General features: G+C 41.2%; 1 protein-coding gene across 1 annotated transcript in view; it reads right to left on the reverse strand.

Annotated features, from left to right (window-relative positions):
• Positions 1 to 16,380, reverse strand: part of LOC122086555 (N-alpha-acetyltransferase 50-like) — a 35,994-nt gene that overhangs the window by 10,150 nt on the left and 9,464 nt on the right. The window contains exon 3 of the mRNA XM_042655469.1: positions 245 to 367. Within this exon, the coding sequence (XP_042511403.1) occupies positions 245 to 367 (123 nt within the window). The remainder of the gene's footprint in view (positions 1 to 244; positions 368 to 16,380) is intronic.

Consider the following 16,380-nt stretch of genomic DNA (forward strand, 5'->3'; position numbering starts at 1 on the left):
CCCCCCCCCCCCCTCTTATCTATCATTGGGGGAAGGTGAAAAACCTAACAATAGAAAACAAAAAGTCAACAAGACATAATGTAGAACCAGCACACATTTGAACATTCTCTACTATTAACATTCATGAAGAAAACAAAACTGAAATACCTCAGTGGATGCTCAAAAGGAGAGAGAACCAATCAGAAAAAAAAAAAAAAAAAAAACAAAAACAAAAACAAAAAAGAAGCAAAAGTTATATCCTTACCTATCCCTAGACCACGATATGGGGCCAAAACACCCAGTGTCATGATATAAACACAGACTGCACCACCTTCCTTTTTCTCAAGGCGGCATGCTATTGCACCAACACAAATGTCACTGTAGTATGCTGCACGAAAGGGAAACATGTTTGAGAAACTCACTGTTTGCATACTTGTATACACGAAGAAATAGTCTTAAAAAATTACTAAAAATTATCCTTTTCTTTCTCTTCCTTCTAATAAAAAATCAAATGCATTAAGGGGGTTCTGGGAAATGATCCCAAAAGGAAAAGGCATGCATGCTTAGCAGACTCCAGGAGATAAATCAAATCTGATTCTCAGTTGTTGAATTATTTCATCCCTTCATCAAAGAATAAGTAAAACCATCCAATGAACCATGCATTTTTTATAGAAGGGTCTTCCACCTGATTATTTCAGAATTGGGCTTCAGTTAGGCATTTGGTGATGCTTCACACTTCACACTTCACACTTTCATCACATGCTTGCTTTCAAGGGAAAGGACTCCACAGCAACAACCTTCCAGATTCTGATTGGGATTTTATGGATGACATCACTAGAGATGCAGATTGGAAACAAATTATCTAAGACATAACTAGATATGCAGTTTGGAGAGCTCAAATACTACAAAAGATTACACTAGAGATCTGTGGTAGTTCAGACACCACAACTTGATTAATCTGATCAGTATTTTTTTGCACACTAGGGAGATAATGTTTCCATAATGTATCAACAAAGGATAAATAAATTTCTTTTTTCGTCATAAAAAAAGATCAAGGTATTGCACCGCGGATCAGGGTTCAGATAGCCCCAAGCAATCCTAATCCAATCCAAGAAGGCTGGTCCACTGGCTACTAGAAAACCCATTGTATATCAGGCCAGATGCCAATGGATCAGAAGATCCTGTGTCACAATATTAGGATCGGCCAACCCTTTAAAACTTGGTCAGAGGTGTCTCTTGATATTTGAGTGTGAATCTTGAAGTATATAAATGCTCTTAAGTTGCATGGGAAGAGATTTAATAAAATAACTCTATAAAACCCAATTAAATACTTAGCAGGTTATAAAAGCAGGTAGGTTCAAATGTTAGAAAGTCAGGAGTTTCTAATCCAGTTATTGTTGGATTTATTTGTTCATCAAACACAATTTAAAGTGTTGAGTTAAATAAATTTGCATTATTTCTTTATAGGCGATTGATTGTCCTTGGGTTGGACTTTAAATTGTTCACAACTATGGACAAAACTGGACATTCTGTTCATATGGTTGTCACATTGAATATTTTATCAAATGCGAATATTCATATTGTGTGTATCAACTGGATCATTTTGAGTCTTGTATGATTACTATTAGCTGTTTTGGAACAAGACTCTCTATGACAGCTATTTTGGTCCCTAGACCTGAGAAGTCTTGTATGATTACTATTAGCTGTTTTGGAACAAGACTCTCTATGACAGCTATTTTGGTCCCTAGACCTGAGAGGTCATTAGCATTGCAGTTAGACTTTGTGCATTTTGGTTTATTAAAGGCTGATGCCACCTCTGGCTATATATCAGCATGGGATTTACAATGTGTGTTTGTGAACAGAAGACACTCAACATGGTATCCACTCTCTAAAAGGGTGAATATCTTCAGAGATTAGATATCTGACTTTGATTGGACCAAATTCCGAGTTCGATGGCAGTTTTGTAAATAGTTTACAAAATAATTTAAAAATAATTTTTTTGGGTGAATAAATAATTTCATAAACAGGAAGAGAGAATATACAAAGGAGAGGGGGGGACGGAGCCAAAAGGACCAGACCTCAGGGGAGGCAGCACAACAAGGGGTTAGAAGGCCCAACTAAGAGAAGGGATACATCAAGGGGGGGAGATGATAGACGTAAGAAGGCCCCAAAAGGAAACAGTACACCTGTTCTTAAGGGAATCATAAATTGGACGATGACAAAGGCAACTGATCTTGGAGCTGACATCAAAATAGATGACTTTCCAAATCTTATCGAAGGATCGGGAGTTAAAAGTCCATCTATGGAGATTGCGCTCCATCCAAATATGACTAATCGTGGTATCAAATGCTAGCTTCGCAATTCTGTCACAAATAGAATGATCTCCAAAAGTCATGTTGATCTAAATCCATTCTCCATACGAAGGAAGGATTCTTCTGTTGGAGAGCTAGCAAGATTTGAGAACTCTTCCAAATGGAAGAGAAGAAGGGGCGCGAAGATTTGAGAACTCTTCCAAATGGTCTACATTTTCAAAGCCATCCTAGCAGAGATAGCAAGAGGGGGGACCTGGATGTGCCTAAAGATTAAATACTTTAAAATATTATTATATCTTAAAACAATATCATAAGTAGATTGTTGGATGGGGTAAATGATTTGTGTCAACTATGACACCAGCTATCTTTATTTATAACAATGGAGAGAAAGTTCTAGAGAATTACAAAGACCATTAAACCCCTTAGGACCCGTTTGGCAACTGACACTTTCCCTAAAATCCATTATTACAACACTACCCCTCAAGTTAGAGCATAGATATCACATATGCCCAACTTGCAGATAATCAGATGAAACATCTTACTACTAAGATCTTTAGTAAATACATTAGTCAGTTTTTCACCACTAGGAACAAGAGGCATAGTGATAAGACCCGTATCTAGCTTCTCTATTGAGATGATCATAGTTAGTTTTATTTTTTACCTTGGTTAAGTCTTATTTACTATAGCAGGTCTTGTAGATAGGGACGCTTAGCCAGCGTTACCTTACTTTTCTTATTCGGTTTATTATAATATCCTTATAAATAAGAATCCCTGTCATTACTGACAAGTCGAATCATTCTCTAATCTCTGATTCTCAACTTTGTATCAAAAGCAAAACCCCTAAAATTCTTTTTTTTTTTTCTTCTCCACCCCTAGGGACCCTTACCTCTTAGTCTAGCATGGTAGACTAAACCTCATTCCATGCAAAACTAACCCTAACTCACCACGCCTTCCCACCGCGCCTACACTCGCTGCCATTGCAACGCCATAACTCCCTGCACCTCCTCACCCCCCGCTACTCCACGTGCCTCGTTGTTGTCCTCTCTCTCTCTCCTATCCTTCTTGTTGCCTATCGCCGCCACTGTCGCTGCCATCGCCTGCCTGCGTTGCGCCTATTGTTGTCGTTCTCCTTTTCCCCGTGGTTCTCTCTTTTAAGCTATGACTAGTGTAAGTAATGATGCCAAGGATGTTATGCCTACTGAGGCCCCTGATGGACGTCGTTCAAGTAATCAGTCCACCCTTCATCCTGGACCCATCAAGCTCAATGGTCAAAACTACCTAACATGGTCTCGTGCCTGTCTTCTTACCATTCATAGGAAAAACTTCTTTGGTTTCCTCACTGGAGACACTCCTCAACTGACTGATCATGTCGCTACTAACACCTGGTTAGCCAATGATGCCATTGTTATGTCCTTTCTGATAAATTCTATGGAGCCTACTATTAGTCCAAGCTTTATCTTGTTCAACTCTGCTAAGGATCTCTGGGATGCAGTGAAACAAACCTATTCTGAGGGAACTATACCCAAATCTATGAGATTCACCGTATTATTCATTCCACCACTCGGAAAGGGTGGTCTCTCTCTGCGTATTATTCCACCTTATATAGCCTTTGGCAACAACTAGATTTCTATCATTCAGTATGGCCTGCCTTACTGATGTTGGTGCACTGATGGAGCGTGAAATGGAACGGATATATGACTTTCTGATAGGTTTCAACCTCGAATATGATCAGGTCAGGGTACAGATACTAGGTTGTGAGACTTTTTCGACTCTTCTCGAGGCATATAACTTGGTTCTATCTAAGGATCATTGTTGCTCTGTTATGCTACCCTCCACTATTCTTGTTTGGTCAACACTATTGGCGACTCTAACAGTTGAAACCCAGTCCAAGGGGTCTACCCCTCCTCGGGATCCTGTTCAGTGTGACTATTGTGGTCGCCCTCGCCATACTAAGGAAACATGCTGGAAGCTCTATGGTCGTCCCAAAGGTGAGCGTAACAACAAAATTGGAAAACAAGGTCCCCAAGCCCATCTGTCTAAGTCTACTGATAGTACCTCTACTCCTGCAACATTCTCTAGATCAATAGCTAGGCACTTCTCCTGCTCCTCCTGTGCCCAACCTTGCTCAAACAGGTAGTTTTCTTGTTTTTTCCTCTCATTCTCCATTATAGTTACTTGATTAGGGTGCTACCGATCACATGACAAGTAGCTCTGAGGTCTTCCATTCTTATATTCCTTGTTCCAGTAGGGATAAAGTACGTGCGGCTGATGGTTCCATGTCCCCTATCTTTGGTGAAGGATCCGTTTCTTATACATCTACTATTTCTCTTCCATCTGTTTTGCATGTTCCCAAATTATGTGCTAATCTGCTTTCCATCTATCGTTTAACTAAGGAGTAGAATTGTTCTGTTCATTTTTTTTTTTTTTTTTACTCATTGCGTTTTTTAGGATCTGGTGATAGGTGCAATGATTGGGTATGGTAAGGTCCGTGATGGGCTCTATTACTTGGATTCTCCACCGGCTATGCCTCTCCTGTGGCAACACCTATTCTCCATTCAGACAGCTCTCTCTCTCTCTCTCTCAACTCCACCAGTGGCACCTTTGTTTGGGACATCCTTCCTTTCATATTTACGTCGCATGTTTCCTACTTTAGTTAAACATTGTGGTTTGGAACAACTTAAATGTGATGTATGTGAATTTGCTAAACATACACAAACATCTTACTTTCCTACTGAAAATAAGTGATATTCCTTTTTCTATTATTCATTCCGATTTATAGGGTCCTTCTAGAACAATTGATAGGAATGGTTTTCGTTGGTCTATTACCTTTATTGATAATTATACTCGTCTCACATGGGTATATCTTTTGCATAATAAGTCTGATGCCTTCTCTTGTTTCAAATCTTTCCATGTTATGCTTCGTATTCAATTTGACGCCATTGTACAAGTTCTTCGTAGTGACAATGCCACCGAGTACATAGATAGTGTGTTTCAGCAATACCTTGATTCTCTGGGTATTCTTTTCCAGACATCTTGTGTTCGGATAATTGAACAAAATGGGATCCCTGAGCGAAACAATCATCATCTCCTTGATGTTGCCCGGACTCTAATATTTGCTACTGGTGTTCCTAAGCACCTCTGGGGCGATGACGTTCTTACTGTTTCCCACCTTATTAATCGGGTGCCTTCTAGTTTCCTCACTTTTAAGCCCCCTATTTCCTTTCTCCCTGATCCTACCATTGTTTTGAGTCATCCCCCTTGGGTCTTCGGTTGTGTCTGTTGTGCTCATAATTCCTCTTTGTCAAGGTCCAAGCTTGATCCACGGGCTCTAAAGTGTGTCATCCTGAGTGACTTTGCTTCTCAAAAGGGGTATAAGTGTTATCACCCACCTACTTGCCATTTATATGTCACCATGGATGTCACTTTCATGAGTCTGACGCATATTTCACGTCACCTCTTCAAGGGAGAGTCTTGGGAAGAGCCTCCTTTTGTTATTGATACAACTCCTCTTCAGGGTATGCCATCCGTTCAGGGGGAGCCATTAGATCAGCTTGTAAGAGATGTGATCACTTACAGTCGAAGGCCCAAGGAGCAAGATACCACTGGTAACCAGCCATACCCTTCTGCTGCACCTCCGTTAGACCCGTCAGTATCAGGTAATTTTTCTCCCATACTTGATATTGTACCTGTTGCTTCCTCTGAGCCTCCCATACTTGATATTGTACCTATTGCTCCTACAGTGGACGATCTTCCTATTATTGTTAGAAAAGGAGTTTGTTCCTGCACTATGCATCCCATCTCCCATTTTGTTTCCTATGCATCCTTATCTCCCTCCTATAGGGCCTTTGTTTCTTCGTTGTCTTCTATGTCTACTCCACAGGGTTGGAAGGAAGCCATAAATGATCCAAAGTGGAAGGTTGCAATGGTTGAGGAAACGCTGGCATTAGATAAAAATGGTACCTGGGAACTGGTTCTTCCTCCTTAGGAAGAAGTTAGTTGGGTGCAAGTGGGTTTTCACAGTCAAGCAAAAGGCTGATGGGACAGTTGAGCAGTACAAAGCACGTTTAGTGGCTAAGGGCTTCACCCAAACCTACGGGATTGATTACCAAGAAACCTTTGCCCCAGTTGCAAAGATATACTCTATCAGGGCACTGCTGCTTGTTGCTACAAATCTGGCATGGAATCTTCAACAGTTGGATGTTAAAAATGCATTCCTGAATGGAGATCTTGAAGAGGAAATCTATATGGATGTTCCTCCTGGTTTTTCCACTCCCTCCACTGTTGGGCGTGTCTGCAAGTTGAAAATGTCATTGTATGGCCTCAAGCAGTCTCCCAGGATATGGTTTGGCTGGTTTATGAAAGCTATGATCAGCTTTGGATACAAACAGAATCAAATAGATCACACCCTGTTCACAAAGGTGCGAGGTAACCAGGAACTGCTCTGATCGTCAATGTTGACGATATTGTGATTACTGGTAACAATGATGAGGAGATCTCCAATCTGAAGGCCTTACTAGCAGCAGAGTTCGAGACTAAGGACCTAGGACCTCTTCGGTATTTCCTTGGGATTGAAGTCGCTAGATCTACCAGAGGTATATTTATTTCCCAAAGGAAATATGTTCTGGATCTCCTTAGTGAGGCAGGTATGCTTGGGTGCAAGCCTACGGATGCCCCTATGGAGGTTAATCATCAACTGAGCAGTGGAGTGGGGAACTCTATTGATAAAGAACAGTACCAGAGACTTCTTCGCCGCCTGATCTACCTATCTCACAATAGGCCCGATATTGCCTATGATGTTGGTATTGTTAGCCGATTTCTTCATGATCCCAAGACACCTCACCTTGAAGTTGTGTATCAGATCCTTTGATACTTGAAATCCGCTCTTAGAGAGGGAATTCTATAATCTAATCAGGGACACTTAAAGATCGAAGCCTTCACTAATGCTGACTGGGCTGGATCAATTGGTGATCGGAGATCTACGTCTGAATATTGTACTATCCTTGGAGGGAAACTTGTTACTTGGCGTAGCAAGAACCAATCCGTGTTATCTCGGTCTAATGCTGAAGCTGAATATCACGCAATGGCTCAAGGGATTTGTGAGCTAGTTTGGCCTAAGAGATTACTGCGTGATCTCCGAGTTAATGTTGAAGGTCTTATGTGTTTATATTGTGATAACAAGGCAGCCATTAGCATCGCCCACAACCCCGTCCAGCATGATAGGACCAAGCATATTGAGATAGATAGATAGATAGATACTTCATCAAAGAGAAGCTTGACCAAAGGGAAATCTGCATTCCCTTTTGTTAGGGATATGCCCACACTCCTATAGTTGGTTTTGATGATAACATGTAAAGGTATTTCACAATTTTCCTTCAAGTATTATTTTGTAGAGACTTCATATTAAAGATCGAATTTGATGAATGAAAGGAAGAAATGAAGATTGAAGTCATCAAATGAGGAGTATCAACAAGTTGGTATCAATACTTGATGAAGGTATTAGAAGAATTCAAGCTTCAAGATGTCACGACATGAAACTCGAAGACTTGGAATTGCAAACAAAAAGAAAAGAAGAAGTGCCAAAGAGTGGAAGGTTCAAGTGAAGAAGAAGACCACTAGGATAGATTGGTCATTTTTAATGTAATTTGTAACTTCCACAGATATATGTGCACTCACCACATGCATGTGCATTGCATCATACTAGAATGACCATAGAGCATACCTTGACCAAGTATGGAAAGTCTCTAAGTGGTGAGGAACATATTAGGAAAAATGTGTTCTAGTGAAATTATGTGAAAACCACATTAACCTGACTCAAGGGCATTTTGGACAATCTTAGAGTCGGTATCAGAAGATGAAACCCTCATGGAAGTTGTAGGAAATCGAGTCACGATTCCAGCGCAATTGATTTCAGGTCAATCCGTGGTCGGACCGAAAAGTTATGGTCAAAACACTGACAACTGATCAGTATGACAGTATTCTATCAAAACAAAGTCTGTCATGTTGGCGGTCGACCGGCTGGAAGCCCCGGTGGCACGGAACTATCCGAGACCATATCTTGTCAACCGGCGGAAAGTCCCGGTCGACCGGTGACTGCCTGGAAGTGCCCCAACGGCTATATTTTGCTATAACGGATCTTTCCGGTCTACCGGCTACCGATGGCGGTCGATCGGTGAACCCAGAATATGACTGTTTAAGTGAGATTTACTACCTAAAATGCTCTCCAAAGCTCACCTATAAATACCTCTAATGCTACTCATTAATTAACAATTAATCTCAACTTTGGAGAAGCACTATTTGAGCATTAGAAATGAGAATTGGTCTACACCATCTCTTGAGTTCAAATTCTTCATTTTACATTCAAGAGGAACTCAAGACCATCTGCAAGTCTTCATCTACATCTTGGCATTTACATTACAAACATCAAGAAGACTTCAAAAGGTGCATTCATTCTATCATTATTGTATATTTCATTTACACTACACCGAAGGTAATCCTCTTTTATTCCACTTCTCCATTTTCTATTTTACATTAAGTCTAGACTGTACTTAGGCTTAAGAGATTGTAAGGATCCTCTTATCCTTAAAAGAGTATAAGGTGCCTCTCTACCTGCAAAGGAGATTGTAAAGGAGCATCTCTGCCTGTAAAGGAGATATGTAAGGATACTCTTATCCGTGAAAAAGATTGTAAAGGTTTTCTTCTCTACCTACCGTACTGAAAGGGAGAACTAGTGGAATACCTTACAAGAGGATTCTTATAGGGAGTGGACTAGACTCGGATTGAGTCGAACCACTATAATTCTCGGTGTTGTGTGATTGTGCTAGTTTCATATTCATTCCGTATTTTATTTACAATCACATTTGGATCTATACATCGAAAAGAATTTAATTTCCATTAGTGTAACCTATTCACCCCCCTCTAGGTTATTTCACCTTTAACAGTATTGCAAATCAGTTAGCTGATGTGTTTACCAAGGCTATTCATTGTTAGGTATTTCATCCTCTTGTCTCCAAGTTGGGCATGTACGATATATTTGCACCAACTTGAGGGGGAATGTTGAGATGACCATGGTTTTATTTTTTACCTTGGTTTAAGTCTTATTTACCATAGTAAGTCTTGTAGATAGGGACGCTTAGTCAACATTACACTACTTTCCATATTCAGTTTCTTGTAGATAGGGATGCTTAGTCAGTATTACCCTACTTTTCTTATTCGGTTTATTGTAATCTCCTTCTAAATAAGGACCTCTGTCATTACTGACAAGTCGAATCATTCTCTAATCTCTAATTCTCAACTCTCTTTGATGAACTGTCGGTCGATCTCCACATGCTTGGTTCGATCATGCTGGACAGAGTCGTGACCAATGCTAATGGCAGATTTCCTGTCACAAAAAAGCTTCATAGGAAGGATGGCAGGGATAGCCAAATCTGTGAAAAGACCATGAAGCTATAGAAACTTACAAATGCCATGTGCCATAGCACGGAACTCTGCTTCGGCACTTGAACGGGCAACCACGGCTTGCTTCTTGCTTCGCCATGTAGCAAGGTTACCACCAACAAAGGTGCAAGTAAACCTACGGTCATTAGGGGAACATGCCCAATCAGCATCCATGAAAGCATCCACCCAAAGGTGATCATGAGGAGAAAAAAGGATGCCACGTCCTGGGGCAAATTTCAAGTACCAGAGAATGCGCAGCACAGCTTCCATGTGAGTCGATAGGCATCATGCAGGACTAACTAACCAAGCTAATGACAAATGCTATGTCAGGGCATGTATGAGAAAGATCAAGCACCCCACTAATCTTTAATATCTCTTTTATCCACATGATCACCTTCCTTGGTACTCAGGTGACTGTTAGCTTCAATAGGAGTGTCTACGGCTTACACCCAACATGTTTGTCTCCAAAAGAAGATCAAGCACATACTTCAGCTGAGACAAGTAGATCCCACGAGAAGACCTGGTAACTTCAATGCCAAGGAACTAAAGAAGATGTCCTAGATCTTTGATCTCGAATTCCTTACTTAAGTATCTCTTGAGGTGAGAGATTTCTATCAGATCATCACCAGTAACAACAATATCATCTACATAGACTATCAAAATAGCAATCTTCCTACCAGATTTCATGATGAACAAAGTGTGGTCAACATTGCTCTGAGAGTAGACTGTAGCAACCATAGCCTTATGGAAACGCCGGAACCAAGCACGAGTGGATTGCTTCAGCCCATACAATGCACGCTTCAGTTTGCATAGCTTCCCTTGGGTTTTGGAGCAAGTGAACCCAGGAGGAATGTCCATATAAACTTCCTCCTCAAGTTCCCCATGAAGAAAGGCATTCTTCACATCTATTTACTAGAAGTCCCAATCTAAATTGGTGACACAAGATAAGATAACATGAATTGTGTTCATCTTAGAACCTGGAGCAAAAGTCTCCTAGTAGTCAATCCCATAAGTCTGAGTGAAATCCTTGGCAACAAGTCTGGCCTTATATCACTCCACTGTACCATCAGCCTCTGTTTTACTGTGAAAACCCACTAACACCCAACTGTCTTCTTTGTGAGGGTAGACACACTAGATCTCATGTGTCATTCTTCTACAGAGCTTGCATCTCTTCAACCATAGCTACTTGCCACTGTGAGTCCACACTTGCTTCCTACCAGGTATAAGGAACGGGCACAGAGCAAAGAGATGACACAAAACTTTTGCCCTTACAAACAACAATAGGCAACTCAAGAGACATACCTGGGTCCAAGAGGACAAGAACAGGTAAGGTATGGTAGATGCTGGATGTGTAGTGATCTGAGTCTGTTCTCTGTAACTATTGTATCTCTAGCCAAAGCAAACTAGGAGTGCCACTCCTCCCCCTAAAACGAGATACTGGCAGAGATAGCAATTTCAAGAGGCAACAGCACATCTTCAACAATGGAAGGAGACTCCCCCTGAAGAGGTGTTGCACTGTAGTACGATGTAGATTCATGAAAGACAACATCTATAGTCACAAACAAATGCCGATTGGAAGAATGAAAACACCGATAGCTTTTCTAAGTAGGAGTATACCGCAGAAAAATGCACCGGAGACCACAAGGATCAAACTTTCCATGAGGATGATGATCGTGAATATAACAAACACTATTGAATACCTCATAAAGAACAGGAAAAGCAATGGAACCTTAGAGAAGATCCAGAGGGGAACAGAAGGAATGGATCCGAGAAGGCATTTGGTTAATAAGAAAGGTAACAGTGAGAATTGCATCACTCCAATACTGGGGAGGAATATGCATCTCAAGCATAAGAGAGTGTGCTACCTTTGTGAGGTAGCAATTCTTCCGCTCAGCAACCCCATTTTAAGCCGGTGTATCCACACAACTAGTCTAATGGATCATCCTATGATCGAAAAGATAAGCTTAAAGGACCCTTCGAAGTATTCATGGCCATTGTCACATCTAAGAATCTTAATGGTAGTATCGAACTAAGTTTGAACCATACGGTGAAACTGTTGAAAGAAATAGGTCTCGCCCTTCGTTTGCATCATATAAACCCAAGTGGTCCAAGAATGACAATCAATAAAAGAGATAAACCACCGATAACCATTGACAGAAATATAGTGGGATGGACCCCAAATATCAGAAAAAAGAGTGGCACTTTTATTTCTAAAAACAGAATAAGTGATCAAAGTTTATTTAGCCAAAACACATGCCTCATAAAAAATTGACTTGAATTACAATCTTTAAAAGGAAAAACCCTAGCTAAAGTTCCCAAAGGGAGATGTCCCAACCGAGGATGTCAATGTCGTAACTCAAAGATGGGAGGTGACGTAGAAGAAGTCTGAAGAGCCTGACCAAAGACCAATGCTGAGTCATCATCAAGCAGGTACAGACCACCACACACCCCACCAGAGCCAATCGTTGTGGCTGTCACTAGAACTTGAAAGACAATAAGACGGGAAAAATGTGACTTTGCAATTAAAACACAAAGTAAGACTACTATGGACAAAAGGTTAGATGGAAAGAAGGAACATGCAATACAGTAGAAAGGGATAAAAAGGGGGTACAACTAACAGAGCCCTTTCCTTGAATAGTGGAATAAGTCCCGTTAGCCAACTTGACCTTACCATAACAAGGGCAGGTAGTGTACAACAATCATAACCTTGTCCCAACTGAATGGGGTTGGCTACATGGATTCGATATGGAAAATCAAAAGTACAGAAGAAAATTGGGGGATAATAGTATAGAGAGACGCATTATAGAAACATCCCCTATAGGGGGTCAGCAACATGGGTCCTTACCCTCCACGAGACTCTATCCGAAGTCATACTCTGGTCAAGCCCTACACTTTGCATATCGTTTCGGACCACTTCGTTAATAGTCATCTTTGGCCTGCCCCTATCTTATCTAGCTCCCTCCAAGTGGATCTGATCACTCTTCCTTACTGGGGCCTCCATAGGTCTTCGTTGAACATGGCCATACCACCTCAATCGACTCTCAAGGAGTTTGTTTTGGATAGGCCTCTCAACATTCTCATCTCTGCAACACTCAATTTATTTGAAGTACTCTTCTTGACTGCCCAACATTCTGCTCCATAAGTCATAGCTGGACGAATAACTGTCTTATAAAATTTTCCCTTGAGTCTAATAGGCATTCTTTTGTCATATAACACTTCCGACGCACCTCGCCACTTCATCCACCCCACTTTAATCCTATGGGCAACATCATCCTCTATATCCCCCTCTTTGTCAATGATAGACCACATGTATTTAAAACAGTTCCTCCAGGGTAATTCCTGTTCCCCAAGCTTCACCACTCCCTCCCCTCCTCTAAATTGACTGTAGGGGCACATCATATATTCTGTCTTCGTTCTGCTTAACCTAAAACCTTTTGATTCTAAGCTTGATCTCCATAGCTCCAGTTTAGTATTAATCCCATCCACAGAGTCTATAATCCAAGGGGTAAAAGGGACAAACATAGTTGGCCACAGAAGGAGATATTTGACCCAGAAGGATGAGCAGAGCTCGTAGTTAATGGTGCAGGAGAGTCCAGACATGTCGGAAGACCCCGAAGGGCAGTAAGCTCATCAGATGATAGCAAGACTACTAAAGCACTAGGAGCAGAATCAGAGTCAGTGCTCTCAATATGGTTGGCCTGCCCATGAGTACCAACCCGACCCTTCCCTCGCCCTTTGCCAAATGTATCAACAAGGCGGCCATAAAGTTCTAGCAGTGCTCCTTCGTGTGATGCTCCTTCCCATAGTAATTGCACTTCACTGCAGTCCTAGTAGATGAGCCATCAGACTAAGTGCAAATTTCTCAGTAGAAGTGGCAGCAGGTTGTGGAAGCATAGTAGTACGTCGTCTGTCCTCCAGTTGGATCACCACATAGGCTTGATCCAAGGTACGAAAGGGGTTATGACTCAAAACCTAAGACCGCAGCTGATCAAACTCCACATTCAGACCTACCAGAAAGTCATGGACCTAAGTCTTGTCCTCTCACTTCTAAAAACAGGTGACATCTATAAGAGTAGAAGTATACTCCTTACAGAAGTCAAGCTCAGTCTACAATGTCCGTACTCATAGTAGTATTGTGACAGAGTGAGCTCTTTCTGCGTCAGATCACAAAACCTCAGGCGAAGCTCAAAAATGTGAGCATCAGCCCCCACCTGGGATAGATATCCTGGATAAACTTCCAGATCTTTGCAGCGGAGTCAAGGAGGAGATAGCCACATGAAAGTTGTGGCAACATGGAGATGACAAGGAAGCCATAACCAGAGAGTTGGCACACTCCCACTTGTCAATCTCATGACCAATGGTCGGAAGCTTTGTGGTTCCACTGAGGTACTCGTAATAGCCATAGGACTTGATGGAGATGCAGACCAAGAGTGACCACATAAGGTAGTTTGTGCCATCAAGCTTGATAGCACAGGGAGGAAAAGAAGGAAGGGTTGTGGTGTCTCTGTCAATAGAAGCAAATGAGCTAGTAAACATAGTCGCTACTCAAAGGGACTGTGCAAATAAAAGAGACTAGCCGTAGATAGAGAAAGCACCAAAAAAAAAACCAAAAAGGCTAGAAAACCCAAAAATCGACGAAGTGTAAGACCTTGAGAAGTCGATTTTGGGGATAACTTTAAAACAGAGACCTCAAACGGAAAAGTGGTTGTTACATACCACTACAAGGATAAGGAGCACCAATCACAACAAATATTAAGACAATTGGAGCATCGAGCAGGGAAAATGCATCCCGACAATAGAAAAAATGATTTTAGGGAAAAACCCTGAAAATGTGATGAAAAAAGGTTATAGGTCTCTCGGATCGTTGTAAAAGAGAGTCTGAGAACCAAGGGAAGGATGGATGGAGGCTAGAATCCCTATTGGTGGTTTAAGAAGTTCCCACCACGAGAGAGAAGCAAATGAAGAGAGATGGAGGGAGGCACAAATGAAGGAAGCGCTAAGGGAGAGAGAAATGAGAGAGAGAGAGATTAGGGTTACGGATCTTATGGCTATGATACCATGTTGGATTGGGTAATGATTTTTGTCAAATATAACAGCAGTCCTCTTTATTTATAATAATGAAGAGAGTTCTAAAGCATTACAAAGACCACTAAACCCCTTAGGGTCCGTTTGGCAACTAACACTTTCCCTAAAACCCATGATTACAACATAGATAAAACAGAATCGCAGGTTAGAAGTAAAGGAAGAAAAAGAGAGCTATAGGGAGAAAACTAGCTCACAATTAGGCTAAATACCCAAACCGTAAGTAATAAAATATATTTAATACAAAAGGGAAACAATTACAAGTATACCACTAGTCCATAAGCCAATACATATAATGATGTACAAACCAATACATATAATCCCATATACCCAAACTACCCTCTATGGCAATACTAAACACAAGAATCTCAACATTATCCCTAAATTTGGAGCATATACATCACCCATGCCCCCAGCTTAAAACATCCCTCAAGAAAAGCTGGACAAACCAAACGTTTAGTGAACATATCACCTAGCTAACTTCCAAGCAACAAACAGGGTAGAAAATAACTTCACCACGGCATCCCTCACGAAATAACAATCAGCCTCAATGTGCTTACTGATTAATGTGCTCATGAAAAACAAGGTTGCTTATAATATAAATGGCTGTCTAATTAGCACAAAACATATCGGCAAACTTAGTGCTCCTGAACTGAAGGAGAGACTTAAACTACATTAACTCAATTGTAGTACGAGTCATACTCTATACTCAGCTTCAATACTAGATCTTGCCACTTGGTCTGGTTCTTACTTCTTCTAGTAACAAGATTTCCACCAACAAAAGTACAGTAGCTAGTAGTATATTTATCACCTTCAGAAGAATCAGCACCAGCATAATCAGCATGAAATGTTCCGATAAGATTAATTAGTCAGGGCCGTTGATGGAGAGGAATGTTCATTATATTGCATGGGGTGATATTTGTAAGCCTAAAGAGGTGGCCTAGTAGTGAGGCATATTAAAGATGTGAATGTTGCCGGTATTTTGAATAAATTTGGTGGGTAGCCTCCAAAAAAGACTCGCTATGGGTGACGTAGATTCAACAAAGATACTTGAGAATGGATTCCATTTGGACTGTCCAACTGGTTCATTATTCCTCTTGGGTTTAGCTTAAGATATTGAAGTATCGGGGTCAGTTGGAACCTTTTATTCATCACAAATTGGGAATGGTTCAGATACTCTTCTTTGAATGGATCCTTGGCATCCTGAAAGAATTTGTCTAACGGAATTGGGGATTGCATCAGATATTCAGATACGACGCAGGTTCACAGAACGTCTTCAGTGCAGTCCATTATTGTTGATGGAGTGTGGATCCATGGTCCTCCCACTTCCTCGGATCATAGCTTGGTATGGGGGCAGTTGGCCAGAGTCAATAGATGTAATACGCTTGAGGATGATTCTATCTTGTGGATGGCCTCCCCTTCAGGGTCTTTCTCTACGAAATCAGCTTGGTGCTTGGTGAGATCTCCTTCTCAAGAGGTTGATTGGGCAGGTTCGATATGGTTTAGTAACTGCATCCCCAAGCAATCAGTTACTACTTGGAGATGTTTGGTTGATGGGCTCCCAACCAAATAC

Source organism: Macadamia integrifolia, chromosome 8 (genome assembly GCF_013358625.1).
Source record: "Macadamia integrifolia cultivar HAES 741 chromosome 8, SCU_Mint_v3, whole genome shotgun sequence".
In the NCBI taxonomy this organism is placed as follows: domain Eukaryota; kingdom Viridiplantae; phylum Streptophyta; class Magnoliopsida; order Proteales; family Proteaceae; genus Macadamia; species Macadamia integrifolia.